The sequence below is a fragment of the Neoarthrinium moseri genome (assembly GCF_022829205.1).
Source record: "Neoarthrinium moseri strain CBS 164.80 chromosome Unknown scaffold24_Wmoseri_CBS_16480, whole genome shotgun sequence".
NCBI lineage: Eukaryota > Fungi > Ascomycota > Sordariomycetes > Amphisphaeriales > Apiosporaceae > Neoarthrinium > Neoarthrinium moseri.
In genome coordinates, this window is record NW_026055138.1 from 14,160 (window position 1) to 32,041 (window position 17,882).

The following is a 17,882-nucleotide window of genomic DNA, read 5'->3' on the forward strand; positions in this document are numbered from 1 at the left end:
CATTTGCTTCAACTGCCTTCAGCAGTTTGTGTCGTATTTTCTCTTTTTTTTCCTCCCCTTCTCCTCCCTCCCTTTTTTCCTTTTCCTCCCTCTTTTCTTTTCCTTCCCCCTCCTCCTCCCCCCTCCTCCCCCCCAGGCCGCCCCAAATCCCACCGAATTGGACGAGCTGCAGGGCACGGCATAGCGCTAGGACCAAAGGAGCAATAGCCAGCCTCTCGTGCCACGGAGCGAGTCGCTTTCTCTCCAGGCCCCCGGGGTCCGCAATCAGCGGCCAGCGCTAGCCCCAACGCTCTTCTTCTAGTAACGTCGTTATGTACACGGAGCAATGCGACTAGTTGGCTCGCAACCTAGCTAGCAGCTGGAATCTCGGCCCAGGGTCGCGTCGAAACACCCTCCCCCCCCCGGCGAGCACGCATCGCATCGCAACGCTGGCTGGCACTGGCACTGGCACCTCGCCTGCCCTGCGCGCGCCTGTGTCCTGTCCCTTGTTTCCCGGCGCCAGCCTCTGGCTACCGACCTGCCCTGGTCGGCTCTCGTTCCCTTTGGACACCCTGGGCGGCGCGGGTTCGGATTGCCCTCCCCCTGCTCCTGCTTCCTGCTCTGGGTGGGCTCCATAAAATCCTCAAATTAAAATCAAATCAAAATGGCAGAGGCACAGGAACAGCCACAGGCACAGGCACAGGCGCTGGCACAGGCTCAACCTCAAGCTCAGCCTGAACGTGAACGTGGGCGTCGACCTGGACCTGGACCTGGACCTGAACCTGAATCTGGACTTGAATCTGAACCTGAACCTGTCACCGCAGCTGTAGCCAGCGAGGACACAAGTACCACCACTACCACCATCAGCAGCGGCCGCCATGGCTCCCCATCAGCTGTTGTGAGTCCCAAGTTGGCCACCGCCGCTCAGCAGTTTGATCCTTCCATCCTGGAGAGGACCCCGTCACAGCCGTCACACGCCCGGGGCGCGAGCGGGACACACACCAAACCTCCCTCACGGACGGACACACAGCACGGCCAGAACCAGGACCAGAACCAGAGCAAGGACCAGAACCAGGACCGGGCGCGAGCACATGTTTACGGCGGGCGAGGACAAGAAGAGCAACAGGAACGGCAACAGCACCAGCCACGAACGGAGGATAGAGAGCCGGTGACGCATACGCCGGCGCCGCAAGGAGCGACTGAGGCCGTGGTTGGGGGAAAGGGAGCAGTACCAGAAGCAGAGGCAGAGCGAGGAGCGGGAGCAGTAGCCCACGAAAGTGCTCATAATCCAGCGGCCGACGCGACCACCTTGGTTCCGACATCATCACTGCCGTCGGGACACTTCTCGCAGGCGCCTGGTGCCGCCCACTCTAATACTACGGTGCCTACCTCTACAGTCGCTACCGATCTACACTCTTTGATATCGACGCCGGCGCCAGCTTCAAGCCACGGTGCGCCGGCCGACACTCTCAGCCAGCAGCACAACGGCTCGACACGGCGATCGCCCGCGCCTGCTGCCGCCGCCATGTCCAACCCGCCGCAGCATCCAGGGCACCCTCGGCCGCCCGTCGGCTTCCCGAGCCCGACGTACAGCTCTCCAGGCATGAACGCGCATTATGGGTACGCCAACGCGCCTGGGCAGCCGGGAGATTTGTACCGAGGAAGTCCCAGCACGCCCGGGGGGAGCAATCATCCCATGTCTCTGCCGAGCATGCGCACGTTCGACCCTGTGCAGCAGCAGCAAGCGCAACAAGTCCCCATGGCGCAGCAGATGATGCAGGTGCAGGCGAGTATGGGGACGGGCATGCCGTACTACGGACAGCCGGTCCCCATGGCAGGGAATCCTTACAGTCTTCCGCCCGACGTCATGGGGCCCCGATACGCGCTCCCGCCGAACGACCCTCGGGCCATGATGGGCAACCCACGGAACAAGAAGGTAAATGGGACACACACATTCAATTACTTGGCTTGTCCTCGTGATAGAACACATCCAACGAGCGAAGGGACGTAGGCTGACCGGGTCATATGTGTGCTTCGCAGGAGATCAAACGTCGGACAAAAACAGGGTGCCTGACATGTCGCAAGCGCCGAATCAAGGTACGTTCGGTTCTGCATTCCGTGTTTCTCCCATTCCCGGCCAATTGGCGGTATTTCCCATCCCCATCCAACTGCCACGACGCGAGAAAATGGAGGGGAGAAGGAGAAGAAGAAAGAAGGAAAGAAATGCGTGCTTCCCGCTCCGAGTCTTAAAGTGGATTCTTATTTTGCTTCGTGCCCTCGCTTGGGGGGTCGCCTGACTGGAGCTACTGCGAAGCGAGCGAGCGAGCAACGCACCCGACCGACCGAAACCCACCCGTGGAGCAGCTGGGATGATAGGTGGTGCCTCCGGCCAGCGGCCGCACTCAAGCCAAAAGGTCGGATCGCGCTTCTTATAAGCTCAGACAAGCCCTTTGCGCGCCGCCCGGCGTTCAGGTCAGAGCCCCAAAGCTCGCAGCCGGACCAGAGAGCTTGGTGTCGCTGCTAGAAGATCAAGCTGGCATGTAGAACTCGCCGCTCTCGCCAGCCAGGGCTCTGAGCTCATACACACGAACACGCACGCACATACGCACGCATGTAGCCTCAATCCCTGGCCGCACGCGAAGTCAAGTTCCTCGCTGCTCGTAGTACTGCAGCCTGCGGTTCGCGCAGCTTTGAAGCGCGCCCACGAAAGCCACGCTACAGCCCACCAAGCTCGGCAGCCAGTGACGCCAGGGCACAGGGCACCGGGGCACCGGGTCACCTGGAGCCTCCACACGGCCTCCATCTTCTGGTCAATTGCAGTTTTCCCTCACCGCAGCCTCACGTCTCGTTTCATTACACATCATCGCAAACACCACAACTTCTCCTGGGGCTTGTCGCGGCCCATGCTAACCTTGACCCACCCCCCAGTGCGACGAGCAACACCCGATCTGCAAGAACTGCCAGAAGTCGAAGCGTGAGTGCTTGGGCTACGACCCCATCTTCAAGCAGCAGCAGCAGCAGCATCATCCCGCAAGCATCCAGCCCGCGCCGAACCACCCGGCTCCCGCCTCGGTGCCGTCCAACGGGCCTGCGCCGCCGCCTCCGCCGCCTCCCCATCCGCCTCCGCACCCGCATCCGCATCCGCCCGCCGCATCAGCGTCCGCCATTGCAAACAGCTCGGCGCCAGCTTACGCATCACTCCCGTCAGTGCTTCCAAATTCTTATCACTCTGGCACCTCCTCCTCCAGCAACACCCCTGGCCACTCGTATGAGCCCGCCCGCTCCACCTCGCAGAACATCAAGAGCGAGAACTTTGACTACGGTTCTGCCATTGATCCTGCGCTAGACAGCGTAGGTGCACCTCCGAGTACGTCGACACCTCACCTCCCACCTGCCAGGAAGCCAGTGGCGCCCATCCCCAGTAGTCCTCTTGGCCAGAGGCTGTCGAACCACACCCCCAGTCTCAGAGGCGGTGGTCCTCTCCTTGTTTCTCATCTGCACCACCCTGTCTCACACCACGCACAGTGCTTGCACCAGGACACCTCGGCTTACTTTGGGTCACCAGTCAAGAAGATGCGCGTCAGTGAGCTCGTGAGTTGGGGCCGCAGCCCGCCCCCCAAGGCCGCCTTGCCGTTATCCCAGGGCACCTACGACGAGATCCGTAGTCTCTACGCCGACATATACGGCCCTGGACTGGAGAGTTTCTTTGAATCCAGATGGTTTACCGAGGAATTTGCCTCTGACATGGTCGTCTCGACCGAGGCCGTAGCGGAGCTACTGGCCGGCTTTCTGAGCATCGTTGGGAAGACAGACCAAAACGATAACTCAGCCATGGCCGACTCTGCCAATCTGGAGTTCCGGGTTGTGTGGGACCTCACGTGCCTAGTTTACTCGACGATCCAGCCGAGAGTCAACCAGCCCAGTGTTATTCCGCCCGATAATGACGGTCCCGAGGTTCGAAACCGCGTTGCCATGTTCGATGCTCTTCTGTCAGGCGACAGCCCGAAGGAGAACTCGCTGGTGCGGCCTCCCCCGCAGGGAGACTATCACCGCCTCCGCGAGCTGGACTTCTGGTATCACCTTGGCGAGTTCCTACTTGTCCAGCCGCCTGCAGGCCAAGCTCCCACTCCTGACATGGTAACCCGCCGAGATGCGATTCTTTCTAGGATGAGAACGCTGCTGGATGGTCGGGAGAATCGAGATGTCCTTTACTCCATCGCTGTGATGCGTGCGCTGTCGCCGGGGTTTCCCCCTGATTTTGAGAGTAGCCTGCCTCCGCACTTGGACGAGACAGACCCCAAGAGCAAGTTGGCTGTCGCCAGGAAGTTTATACAGGAGGAGGCCAAGGTCACGGGCGGAACGACCAACATCGTGCGACGCTTTTCCGAACTGGCCTCCATGGCATTTATTCACCCCGGTACCAATGTTACTCGAACTAGCTGAGCCTTGGCGACCGCTCAGCAAAGGCCTTCCCATTTCTGAGGGAATGACCATGTGACGAAGATAATGCACTAGTAATGTCTGGTTCTTTTACTTTCAGAATGCCTGCAGCGAGCGCGTTCATAACTTGACTCCGCATTATACCACTTAGCGGTCCTTTTTCGTTGATCTGTCTTTTAAATCTGCTAGCCTCTATCCGTTTGATGGCTCAAAAGATGGGGATCACTCGCGGCTATACACCAAAGAAGAATATAAGCCTTTGGACAATCCGCCACGGGGGCTCTAGTGCACGTCAGTCGCTATTCTCGAAACCTTCGCTGAGTAGTGCACCCGGGGTGGACAAGATATGTTATTACGAATCATCGCATTACGCCGATGTACCTTCACGCTGTATGAATAGTTGTTTGATATTTTCACGGCCTTTAAAAAAATTGGCGAGATAGAAGGGGTTTCGTTATGTCTTGGGATTAATCAATGGCAGGACGGTCGGGAAGGAGATGGTAGGGCAAAACATGGCATATGGATGGATGATCTTCGAAGATGTCACATGGTTGTAGCTCAAGCTACACGGATCGATAGACAGAAGACCGGATGACTAGAGCGCTCGACTTGCCGTCAGGCCTGCATCAGCAGCTGTAGGCATCCGGGTTGGACTGCATGTATAATGGTGCCGTGCCAGGCTGTGCCATATAGACGGGAATCAAGTTGCCTTCCGTACTTGACATGGATCCTCGATGTCGTGCCGTGCTGTGAAGACTGTTTCGCGCGTCTCTATTGCTTTCCGTGGAATGCTTCAGACTTGCTGCAATTCATGAGTCTGGGACGCAGCTGCGTCAATCTTCAAGAGAACCCTCTTCTCAGTGGCCAGAGGGTCTGAGTTGTCATAACAAGACGTTGACTCGACGCCCAGCACATGAATTCTACCACACAGCTGTGAAAAGTGCTGCTTAGACCATGACCATCATGGATTATTGTCTCTAGATTAGGAAAGACAAAGTGAAATTCTGATTAGCATGCTTAGTTGAATCACCTGAGAGTGTCTAACTGTAACAACGTCCTGAGCTGAGGGGGGTCGACCCTGCTGAGCATATCAGAAGACTAAGGCTCACGTGCAGCCACCTCAACATGTTTGTGCTCAGTGACCACAATTCCCTTCTCCTTGACATCGGCCGTTGCGATCTCACCCACGTCCACAGCGTCGTCGCCGTCGAAGAACTTGGCAATCTCCTCCATGGGGGTGTAGCGAGTCTCGACAATGTAGAAGTAGATGATAGCTACCTCGAATGCGAGAAAAACGCAGTAGAAGATATAGTACTTCCAAGCAAGGGCATCGAGTGCGATGGCGTTGATGTACTGGTTGAAAAATAGCGCCAGGGTGACGCAAAAGTTCAGCCACGTGAAGCCCTTCGCACGGAGTCCGTACGGCAATATCTCCGTGGTGTAATTGGCCATCAGACCCGATCTGGCAAGCAGTCAGCTAAGACGCTCCAAGGGGCGGGGGGAGCTTGGAGGCAACTCACTTGAAATCATAGAAAACCCCATATAGGAATGTCATGGCAACGAAGGCGTACCCCAACTGGTTCGTTGGGTCGATTGCAAACCTGGCTGAGATGATGGTCCAGATGTTGAATATGACGAATGTTCCGACGGTCGAAAGCATGTACAGCGGACGCCTTCCCAGCTTATCAGTAAGGAATGCGAAAACGAAGTTAATGACCAGAGCCTCCGTCTTCATTCCGCCGTTGATACCGAGAACGGTCTGCGGGTTGGTGATGCCGACATTTTTCATAATGGTCGACAAGTAATACGAGATCAAGCCATTGCCGCTCCACTGGGAGAAGAAGCCGATGGCCGTAATGATGCCGATACGCTTACGGTTGCCTTTGGTGCTGAGGAAGTCCTTCCAGCTTGTCTGTCCGGTCGTCTTGTCAAGTTCAATGGCTGCCTTGACCTCGGCGTATTCAAGCTGCACAAATTCATCTAATTCATCCCCTTCGCCGTGATATTTTGCGAATACGTGAAGCGCCTTCTCATGTTGGTCTTTGTTTATGAGCCATCGTGGACTCTCAGGCATGAACCTGATGGGAAGTGAGAGTCAGCCTCAGGTCCAATTACGTTCAGCTCCACGTTCCATGGTTCAAGGTAAAAACAGCCTCTTCGAGCGAGAAACATACCATATCATCACAACGATTACCACGGTGCAGATAGCTTGGAGCAAACTTGGAAGCCTCCATGACCAATCGCTCTAGATGGTGTCAGTCTGTATATCGAAGCGGTCTTCACTGGAAGGCTGACCTGGATTTGCAATGTACCGTATGTGACCCAGCTAGCAATGAACGCGCCGCTGTGATACGAGGCTCCACTTAGGGTCACTAGGACAGCACGGTCTTGAGGGTGCGCTATCTCGGCGATCAACAGAGGCGCCGAACCAAGGACGATGGTATCCCCAAAGCCAATGATTATACGAGCGGCCACGAACATGCCGAAGTTCTGGGCGCCGGACTGCAGGCCGACAGCAAGAAGCATGATGAGACAGCCGATCACGACACCGATTCGCCGTCCTTGCCAGTCGATAAGGTAGGGTGTGAAGAACAGTCCTATCAAGGACCCGAGGCTCATCGAGGCGTTGAACAAGCCGAGGATCGCGCCCTTGGGGTGGTCGAAGAATTCCTGCCAATAGGTCAAGGCCTGGAGACCGTTCATCATGGACCCATCAAAGCCATTGGCGGTATTTGTGAGGATCAGGATTATGATGTAAATGTAAAGGGTGCGAAGGTTCGTTCTCTTCCACCATTGAACCCGTTCAAAGGTCCGCCCGGCGAAGAAGAAGTGGCCCTTGGGTGGCTTCTGGGGAACCACCTTTTGGGTCCGTTTCGGTGCGCCAAACGCCATGGCGGTTGAGTATATCGATCGGTTGACTCAACCTGCTGAAAAGAAGGAGTTGCTCTTTGCTCAAGATATAGATAAGAATCGTGCCAGTGACAGGTTATGATGAGCATGAATCATTCGAGCCCGTGTAAGGTGGGAAATAAGTGAGTCTTTAATATCATGATAAATACTCGCTACGTACTGACCTTTTAGCCAAGCCCCATCTTTATCCGACCCCAAGATTCTCCAAAACTGGCGATTCTGGGGTTGGCATGGGGTCCCCGCATGCATTCGTACGCTCACCGCCCGCGCCAAATCCCATAGGTGCGCTTGCTACTTGGCGCCAGGGGGGCCAAGTCGACCTTGAAATTCGGTAAACTGCGTTATTGGCGGAAACTGGGAAGCTAGTGTCGAAGTTGCCAAAGTCGCGGGTCTCAGATTTTCAAGACTTACCAACTTACCGGCTAAATGCCCTTGGGCTGGCGTTTGGGTTGGGGCAGAAGAGGGGAAGCAAATCAACTAAACACTTTCACCGGCCGGGCCCCATGTAAGAGACTGATATGACTAGCAACGTAAATACTATTTGTTTAATGAACATGTGAGAAAAGACTGTTCCATCGCCAGAAGCGGCGTCTTGACTATGTAGAACGCGTGTCTTCAATGAGGCTTCTGAGCCAATGGTTCGTCAAAGACCAACGATGTGCAGTGAACTTCAGCGTCAGTTTCCGCAACTGCGAAAACACCTATGACTGGACCGACAAAGTCTGGGCCCGTGAGAACCAAAGTGTCCACTGTCTCTAAAAGTGACCATTCCGGGTTTCCAGATTTCCCACCAACGCGGAAGAGTGCCTCGTATTGGTCTTCCGTGTATTGCAGTTTGAAGCTCAGTCCAGTGTTCTGAGAGAGCGTTATTGCTGTCCGTTTGGTTTGAGAAATCTTCTTTGCATTGTTGACCACCTCAAAGACCACCGTCGAATCCGAGCCATCGTAGAAGATCCGGAGGTATCGGTGTTCATCCTTATAACAGGCTAATCCCACATTGACGTCGGCGGAAACTGCGATATCTGACAGGGTGATGTCTACGAGGCTTTGGCCACATAAGCGTCTCTGTCTCTTGCCCATGAACGTCGGGGACTCTTCAGGCGCAGACAGATCTGTTTTTGCAGCTATGAGCGTCACGTCTCCATTCTTGTGACCATCAAATCGATAGCGCCTGAAATCCGCATCCCGAATGTACAGAATATCCAGGCCCGGTTTGTCGATTTGAGGTAAGTCGGACAACTTCTCTCGAGAACTCAGAGTTTCGATGTTGGACTTGACGAGATCAAGAGATAGCCAATCTCCATTCCAGTTGCCCGAGGTTAGGAACGTCTCTCTTCCCATGATGAACCTGCCCTTGGCGTCCTTGCGTACGCCTAGACAGGCCCCCCACCAGTTTCCATCTTGATCTTGAAAAGCCTCGCAATGTCCGGTATACTGGATATATTCACCAGTGCCTCGAGCTGTGAGAATTGGATTCTGGGGACAAGGCTCGTATGGCCCCCAAATATCCTGGGACCTCGCCATGGTAATCATGTGGTTGTCGTGGGTACCGCCCTCAGAGATGAGAAGATAGTACCAGCCATTTCGTTTGTACATGTGCGGACCTTCAGGATAGATGCCGCCAGTGCCTCCCCATATCGTACGTTCGTCCGACAATTTCTTTCCGGTTGCCAAGTCCACCTCAAAGAGATTGATCTTCGTGAAAGGTCCCGGTGCCGCAGATCCGTGAACGTACACCTTCCCATCGTCATCGAACAACAAGCTAGGGTCAATTCCCTGGAATTCAAAGTAGACGGGGTCACTCCAACTGTTGGCCCATATGTCTTTGGTAGATAGGACAAAGTTCTCCGACACATCAGGAGCTCCCTCGGCCGGATGAACAATGTTTGTACAGATAACGTAGTATATCCCTCTATGGTACCTGATAGTTGGAGCATATAAGCCACCAGTAGCCAGAAGGACCTCGCCGGTATCTTCTTGAGGGTATAGCTTAGTGTCGGACTTCTTGAGACTCATCTGGCTTTGACGGTGCAATGCATTTCCTACGGTCAATCAGTACGTAGTTGAGTTGATAAATGGGCTCTGAAGCTTACCTATGTGCTTCCAATTCACCAGGTCTTGCGATGCATAGATGGGGAGTCCAGGAAACATGTGGAAAGTCGAGTTAACTAGGAAGAACCATTCTCCAACCCTGACCACAGACGGGTCGGGTGCGAAGCCTGGGATGATAGGATTAATACCACTCATGATGATAGTTTAACGAAGGATTCCTAGTTGAATGTCCATGAGCTCGGTACACCAGAAGAGGGAGAGATTGTTGCCCCAGCTCTTATACAAGTCACGCTAGTAGATTAACTAACTTATTAACCGGAAGGGTGGGTCTCCAGGTGTTTTTCAACCTTTCAACCCCGCAGAGCCACTATCACTAGTGCTCACTGCCCCATTCCCAAGCCTCTGCCCCGCCCATCACTTGGTCCTGCATTGCGTATACCTTTCCGATGTTGGCTTAAAGTCGAGAGTGGAGCAGCACAACGCTGGATTTAAGATGCAGCGTCGAATATTGCATGTTCAAGTACCCACAGCGTAGCCTCCAAGTTCAATGTGTTAAGTAAAATGCCAATTTTGGAGCCAAATCCACCGCGAATGTCGGTCGCTCAGCTCCCATCTTGCTATGATTGTAATGTATAGCCAGACCGCAAAGACATCAGACTTTAGTTATCATTTCGATGCCTTAAAAAATAAAGCTCAGTTAGTAGCTATTGCTTCTACCATAATTGATACAGTTTCTTCACCATGTGGGTCGATGAATGGCAGCAAATGCTCAACTCTCGTTTATGAGCTTTATAGGCAGTTCCCCTTGCGTAACTATCACGTTGTCATAGACATATAATATTACCAGGATTACCAGCAACATATCGGGTGTGCGATTGAACCCGTTCAATTCCAGAGCAAATCCACTTCAACCCTGCCTTGTTACGTCTGCATCATCCCACATCGGCTTCCTAAAAGTGGCGCTAGAATCTTGTGAGAGTCGTACGACTGGCTCAACAGACCCTGTCAACAAGCAGCAGCACAATTGTGATGCTCTATACTGGTGCTACGAGTTTTAATTTTGTCCTGACGTTCCTTTCTTCATTATACGTTAGTGTATAACTAGTGGGTCAAGCCTCTCTCAGGTGCACACTATCATAACCTACGGTGCCGCGCGTCATGTCATCGATATCGTTTTGGGAAGTCTGTGAATGGTCCAACTCTTGTACCGTGTCCCACAATCCCATGCCCACGTATATGCAGGTGCGAAGCGTGCCTTACGGGGCTTCGACCCCATCCTCTGGTGAACCTCGCAGAGCAAACTCGAAATCGGCCTTCATCGTCTTAAGGGTCCTTGACTAGTACGATGTTTCCCAGACCCATGGTTTGCAATCTGCCCGAAACCCACTGGAGACGCGTTGTGCTGGTGAGGAGATGCCGCATCGCCTGCATCGCGCTAGAGGAACCGGCCTGCCGCTATTGGTATCAAACAAGGATCGTGCTCTCGAGTCTGCTCTCCTCGTGGCAGGTGGAAGCTAGAATGCGAAGATGATCAGGAGGAAAAGCAGCAACCAACGCTTATTCAGATCGCCTTCAGATTGGTCGGCTCTTTCAACGGTCGCTTTGGTCGGTTCGGATATAATCTTCTACAAGCTGCGGCATCGAACCACATCCCACCAGCCCGGCGACCGCACAATGTCATGATTGTGGGAATCGGACTTCCGTAAGTATACTCTAGAGGTAGATCGGTTGAATAGCACTCGTATATCTATATTGCCGTCGTCGTGGGCGAGAAGTGGTGGAGTGCTTGCTATAAGATTTGAGCTTGGTGTACTGGTCACAGCATGGTAGACATTCACAACCCCTCTGGCACATATGGTGCATACGGCACAATTTTTACCTTGAGAACGAGCAACGGGTAGTATTTAAGAATTATAGCCGAAGCCCACGTTGAAGGACCACGCCCCTGAATCCTACCCAACCACCCACAAGGGACCCCTGAACCTGCAGCCAACCAGCGTCGCGTTTCGTGACAAGCAGTTGTGGCGCCACCACGACTGACTAAGACAATATGCAGCAACCTGCAGAGTGCAGAACCCCGAGATTGGATGGTGTAACTCCGTATGTTTGACACAATCAGCACTGGCCAAGAATCCTCGAGAGTTCCTAGTCTGCCCAGCTCCCACCGATTTCCGCCTAGCTCCCCCCTCCCCCAGCTTTTCCCCCGTTTTCCCCAGGTCGTCAAACCGAACTGGACTGATTCCTTCTGTTTCTTCCCAAAACCAACAAAACCCTCAAACCTCCCATCCATTGTAATCTAGCTACATTATCGCTTTTTTCTTCCATCCTCAATTCAGCATCATGTTCGGGGCTATCAAGACCAGCAGCGCCGCTGCTCGCCGCGCGGCCCTACAGTCCAGCCGTTCCATGTCTACTGCACAGGGTAAGCTTCATCCAAACCCAAAACAAAATTCACGCAACGTGTCGTCGCGTGCATCATCTCACCAATTGGTACAGGTCCAGCTCGCATCCAAAGCTCCATCATCCAGCAGACCCGTCAGCCGTCGCTGCGACATGGCCTGCTCATGAACAGCGCCCGCAGCACCCTGGGCTCTACCATGACCCGCAGTGCCATGCAGTCCCGAGGTGTTGTTGCTGAGACCACAGCCGCCGCTCTCCTCGCGGCCGCCAAGATGCAAGGTGCTGGCCTCGCCACCGTCGGCCTCGCTGGTGCTGGAGTCGGTATCGGCACGGTCTTTGGCTCCTTGATCCAGGGTGTTGCTCGTAACCCGTCCATGAGAGGTGAATACCCCGCATTGAGTTGACACATTGGCGTTGACCACGCACTAACGTCCCTCTGTACTACAGGCCAGCTCTTCTCCTACGCCGTCCTCGGCTTCGCCTTTGCCGAAGCCACCGGCCTCTTCGCACTGATGGTGGCTTTCCTCCTCCTGTACGCATACTAGACATGGTATAGAACGCAGCATGTCGCGCCTCTCGCGGTACCTGGCGACGACGCATGGTGTTCGTGGAACTCGTGCGGTATAGAGTGGAAGCATTGTAGCTGTAACGTATATTGGTGCCATTACTACCTCTAGACAAAGATTCTGTTACTATTATCCCATCGAACCCTCGCTCGCTCACTCGCGTGACTATACATTACCCCAGACCCACTACGTGGCAATTGAGTTGTGCCAATTCTAGCTTTGGGCCCGCAAAGATCGTGATGTGGGTATCCCGCGCCCCGTGCGCTGTGGATCAAAACAACTACTAGCCACCGGCTACGAATTAGCGCTTCCTAAAACCTGGAGAAATACGCGCTAACGGCACTGGCCTTTCCGAGCTCCGGTGCTATTCCACCTGGAAGCACCTGGGCAACACGATGGCAGTGGGTCCCATCATCACCCGGTGGACTTGCCTCGAACTCCTCTATCCGATTCAGTCCATACCCCTGTACTCTTGACCCGCGGCTTGAACTGAGCTCCTTACTCTGACGACGATAAAGTACTGGGTTGTTAGTGACCCTTACCGACACGTTCTAGCACCGGGACGAGCGGACAGGTGACAGGTGGACCCTAGGCTATAATCGCTAAAAAGCTATTTGATACGGAATGGTGTTGATTCTCCATGGACCTCCAGTTCATTACTATTTATGTCATCTGGGTTCTCTGTCAGCCCTTATATTATATGTTGGGGAAAGTTGAAGAGACTAAGAGCTGGTAAAATGACATTTGCAGGTTTGAAATACGCTCGCTTGGATAGTTCATGTCGAAATTAAGCATACCGATCTTCAGCCAATGCATTGAAAATTCATAAAGCAACTTCCTTAAATTCTCAATATTCCTAATACTTCAATTCCGCAGGGCACTGAACCCGTCCCCATGGGGAAGTCGAAATACGTGGGCGCATATCCTACAGCAGACTTTCTACTCAGATACCTCAGTCCTTTCGGCTGTCATCCGCTACGCACGAGACCGTGCAAGGTACTCTCAAAAACCACCAACATGTTGATGTTGTCCGTTCTATCAAAACGGTGTCTTGTCAGCTACAGTATGCTGACAAGGCTATATTCAATGGTCCCACGTTGTGAGCGCAACGGCCTCACGCCCGTCTCGGGCGATAGTTGATAACAGTTCTGCGATGAATTGTGAGGGCTCTTTTGAAAGAACGAAGCGTTGGAAAGATGTAAATACTGCATGCTATTTGCAATGTATCGGTTGCTTCTTGAGTTTTTGCGTATCTCAGATGACAGTGAAAGCTATTTGTATCGCCATCTAGCAGGTCTACACAACTTGTAAAGTATTACCCCATAAGTCGAGTACGATGGGAGAATACTTCTTTCCATCTCTGTTCCCTATGTCTATTGCCCATATTTGTATCCTTTTCTATCCCTAAGTGACTCACTATGTCCCTTGAAGCTCATGTCGTGGAGTGTAACCAATTTCTGGCACATGCTGTGTCGGTAAAGTCGGCTCGTACATAACATGTGGCTTGGATGGTGTATAGGACGGTTGCAAAGAGGCATATGTTGGCGCCGGTGTTGATTGCTGTTGGAGCGATTTGCTGGACGTTCTGCCTCTTCTCCAGAATATAATGCCGGCAAGACAAAACATCGCGCCAGCCGCACAAGATCCAATAGCTATTCCAGCAACTGATCCAACACTGAGAGCAGAGTGATTCGAATCGGAGTTTCCGCATTGTGCTTCGGTAACCCCGACTGCCACGGTTGCTGAATTCGAGACAGAAACAGTGATGGTTGCTTGAGTAGTCGTCGCCGCAGGAAAGGTGATGCCCGGCCCTATCTGAACGCCCTGAATCGCATAGTTTCCCATATGGTTATCGCAGCAGTCGTTGTTGTTCAGGCCACAGCAGAACTTTCCATCGGAGCAAGCTGTAAGCTGTACCTAGACCGTTGAGGTTAGCATTCGATGAAATGGATACTTGCAATAGCAATTGGGCTCTTACTGGATCTTCATTAGATTGGTTCTCCGTCCCATCACGCCAGCATAGAGGACTACAATTTGGGGACTTCCAACTTGAATCCGTGCAGTATTGCCTCCAAACCACTGGTGTGCCACCTCCAAGATTGTAGCACAGGTTGTCGGGATGACAAAAATCACCTCCTACGCAACAGGTCGCGAAGCCATCGTCACCGGGTGGACATGCATACAAGACATAGCTCTCACCGTAACTTGAAGTGTTGTGCGCCACACCATTAGGTGCATAACACTGGGTGTGAACTTCGGCTGCTGTAGAGAGAACATGTAGTGTATTTGCGTAAAGCATTAATTGCAGAAGCGAATAATGATATTTAGAGGGCCTCATGCTGCTCTTTGGTCGGTGTTCATGTAAGGCTAGGATAGTGATACACAGGCAACAAAAGAGCACAATTTTCTAAGGGCGTATCGGCACTCGACGACGCCTTTATTAGAAATGTAGGTAACGACACCAGGTACTCACCATGTTACTTTTCCTGACCGCTCATGACTTGTTGGTTTCAGGAAAAATGATAAGTAATCTCGGTTCCGTTGCACCCCCTGTGCTTCGTACGGCGCTTGCAGGGTGAGAAACCCCGTTTTCTGGCGGCTGTCTGGAGCAATGATATCATGTTGCTATCTCACTCGCCAGTCATAATTCCGCATTTAGCGCCGGCTTCGCCAAGCACTCACCAGATACAGCTCGGCCACCAATCAAGCCTCGTTTCATCACATTACGGGTCAGCATTCTCAAGCGGCCCGGTTCAAAACATCTCAAGTTCGGCAGCAGCATCTGCCTAGAGATCCACTCCGTACAGTGGCTTGGTCATTTCAAACCAACAGCGCGTGCGCGCGCAATCTTTCACTTCTGCAAGCGACACTCCAGCGTCAGAATTCGACCCCAGCTTTCCGGAAGGGGCGCCTCTGCCCGTATGGTGCTTGGACGTCACAAATGGTGAGATTTTCCCACAGTGATAAGTTCTATACTCCGAGTTCAGATCAAGATCTTGCTCCGAGTTTCATCGAGCAGTATTTCAACAATTGTTCGGCAACCCAGTCGCAGCGCTGATGCTGTCGCATACACGACGCGTTTGGGTAGCAGGCTGCTCCGTGCTCGCCTTGACGGTTCTGATACTTCTACCGGCGGGCCGTTTGAGCAAATCGAGAGAGGGAATCGTGCCATATCTACCAAAACAAGCCGCAGGGCACTTGATTACTCAAGACGCATCATGTCAAATATTCCCGGACTGGGTGGCACCTACGCTGTCATACTACGATTTAGACCGGTCGAAACGCCCAATACTCGGTGATGCAGCAGTGTTCGGGAAGGCAGATCAATGCAGCTCGGCTAGATCAAGACTAGACGTCTACACGCCTTCGCAGCTTCACAACTTCACTAAAGTCAAATGGGGCCAGCTTCAGCATCGTTGCGTATCTGGTGGACATGGACCAAATGAGGGCTATCTGAACAATGTACGGGAGATCTGGCAGCAACCACCGAAGTTTACATCTACCGAAGAGGAAGACGAGAGAAATCATCATTCGAATCAACCAGAGCGCACGGCGATAGTATTGCGGACCTGGGACAACTATCAGTATACCGAAGCCCGACTTGTATGGCTGCGTGCTCTTATTTCCGAGACGTCGCTCCATTCTCATGGGCATTTCCAGGTGTTTTTCTTAGTTAACATCAAGGAAGGGAACGTGCAACTAGAAGAAGACACAGTTGCTTATGAGCAACTGCTCCAACAATCCGTCCCCATGGAATTCCGCGATATGGCTCTCTTATACAACGAACGTACGTTGAGGAAGTGGTATCCAAAAGTTGAGGAACATCGCGCACAGGACCAGATGTATCAGGCCTTGCAGATATTCTCCCACCAGTTTGCACAATTCGACTTTATCTGGCAACTAGAAATGGACCTTCGAGTTACAGGCCATATGTACGATACTTTGACATCGGCTACCGCCTTTGCAGTGGACCAGCCGCGTCGCAATCTGTGGTCTCGAAACGGCCGTTTCTACCTTCCAGAACTTTTTGACTATTCCTATCAGAAGTTCGCCATATCTGTCGACTCTGAACAAAGTAGTTCAGAGGTCTGGGGCCCAGTGCACACTACTGATTTTACTCCCAAAGGACCACCTGTGCGGACAAAGGAGGACTCCACGTGGGGTGTTGGTGAGCAGGCGGACCTGATCAGTTTCATGCCCCTGATTGACCCCATTGGTACGGATTGGATTTACGAAGATAGTGTTCACGGTTTTGCCGATGGTTTAGCCACACCCAGAAGAGCGTCGTTTGTGAGCATGACCCGATCATCTCGGTCCTTGCTGCGTTTGGTTCACCAAGCACAGCGAGAACGCGGCCAGTGGGTTGTCAGCGAAGCTACTTTAGAAACCTTTGCCCTGCTGCATGGCCTAAAAGCGGTCTTTGTACCTCACCCCGTTTCATTTACAAGCAACATAACAGCGCAGGAGCTTGACGAAGCCATACATCGAGGACCTCAACATAGTAAAGCCGGTGGCAAAAGCCCCTCTCTTCTATACACTAAGCATGGATACGTGGATGGTCCTTGGCCGGCGTCCAGTTACTGGTGGTCTGGGAATGACGCCGAGAAGATATGGCATGCATATCTACAAGGCGAATGTTTGCCACCCATGTTTCTCCATCCAGTGAAAGATGAGAACAGTTAGCTCAACAAAGAGTTTTGGTAGATCCTTGATAAGTTCTATGTTGTTGAGATATAATAGACATATTTGATTCGTGTACACGTAGTATGCTCAACAATATTGTCCAAGCACTAGGCATTAGAGTGTGTACGCGAGCCGTATGAAGCTGCATCCAATTCTCCATCGAAAGGCTTCCCTGCATAGACCACATTCCTGGAATGCGTCAGTCGTAATCCTGTCTTTGTATTGACGGTGCCAATAGCTTACACAGGATCTAACCAGCGGTATTTCTTCGCATCGATGATCAGTTGGTCGATTTCCCCTGGTGCAAGTCCTAGTAGTTTAAATATTTCCCAGCCAAACCCTCGGAGGCCCTGATGGCAGTTTGCCAGCACGAAGTGCCCAACTGTTTCGGCCATTTGTTTTCTGGCTCCTGGACAGATTCAATTCTCTTCAACTACTTCAGCAGCAGTCAATTTCAGCCACTATTCGGGCCTAAGGCTCAAGAACAACATAGAGTTTCCATCCCGGAGATACTGCGCATAAATTTGGGCTATATGAAGATCACAGCCTTTCAGTTCCATGCCTTGGATGAACAAGCCTTCCCCCCCCCTCCTCCCCACACACAAAGAAAAAATAAAGAATAAAAAATTCTTGAGAGCCGTACCTATCAGACGTTAGCAGGGAGCTGGTATCCTGCGCAACACTGTAATGTCACCTCCTAGATTATAAGCTAGGCCCATGATATGATTATAATATGATTGGCCCGGTATCTAATTGATCTAGGGCTTGACTAACGAGGTACTTTTGACCAATGCTACAGCAATGCCCTATTAAAGGCGGATCATATGGCCGATTGAAGCTATATAATACTGA

At 52.6% G+C, this 17,882-nt stretch overlaps 5 protein-coding genes across 5 annotated transcripts; 3 read left to right on the forward strand and 2 right to left on the reverse strand.

The window, feature by feature from the left end:
* Window positions 1-857: 857 nt before the first annotated feature.
* JN550_006654 (uncharacterized protein) lies at window positions 858-4,422 on the forward strand (the record flags this gene model as incomplete). Its single annotated transcript, XM_049318416.1, has 4 exons — window positions 858-877; window positions 1,141-1,915; window positions 2,597-2,788; window positions 2,908-4,422. 4 exons carry the CDS (start codon window positions 858-860, stop codon window positions 4,420-4,422), a joined length of 2,502 nt encoding a protein of 833 aa, XP_049171223.1.
* Window positions 4,423-5,517: 1,095 nt separating this feature from the next.
* Window positions 5,518-7,311, reverse strand: JN550_006655 (uncharacterized protein; the record flags this gene model as incomplete). Its single annotated transcript, XM_049318418.1, has 4 exons — window positions 5,518-5,881; window positions 5,940-6,497; window positions 6,594-6,664; window positions 6,715-7,311. The coding sequence occupies 4 exons, from the start codon at window positions 7,309-7,311 to the stop codon at window positions 5,518-5,520; spliced, it is 1,590 nt and encodes a 529-aa protein (XP_049171224.1).
* Window positions 7,312-7,944: 633 nt separating this feature from the next.
* On the reverse strand, window positions 7,945-9,576 carry JN550_006656 (uncharacterized protein; the record flags this gene model as incomplete). The annotated part of the gene is made up of 2 exons (XM_049318419.1): window positions 7,945-9,371; window positions 9,423-9,576. The coding sequence occupies 2 exons, from the start codon at window positions 9,574-9,576 to the stop codon at window positions 7,945-7,947; spliced, it is 1,581 nt and encodes a 526-aa protein (XP_049171225.1).
* A 2,145-nt stretch (window positions 9,577-11,721) lies between these two features.
* JN550_006657 (uncharacterized protein) lies at window positions 11,722-12,326 on the forward strand (the record flags this gene model as incomplete). The annotated part of the gene is made up of 3 exons (XM_049318420.1): window positions 11,722-11,803; window positions 11,878-12,162; window positions 12,229-12,326. 3 exons carry the CDS (start codon window positions 11,722-11,724, stop codon window positions 12,324-12,326), a joined length of 465 nt encoding a protein of 154 aa, XP_049171226.1.
* A 3,078-nt stretch (window positions 12,327-15,404) lies between these two features.
* On the forward strand, window positions 15,405-17,030 carry JN550_006658 (uncharacterized protein; the record flags this gene model as incomplete). The annotated part of the gene is made up of 1 exon (XM_049318421.1): window positions 15,405-17,030. One exon carries the CDS (start codon window positions 15,405-15,407, stop codon window positions 17,028-17,030), a length of 1,626 nt encoding a protein of 541 aa, XP_049171227.1.
* Window positions 17,031-17,882: the final 852 nt, after the last annotated feature.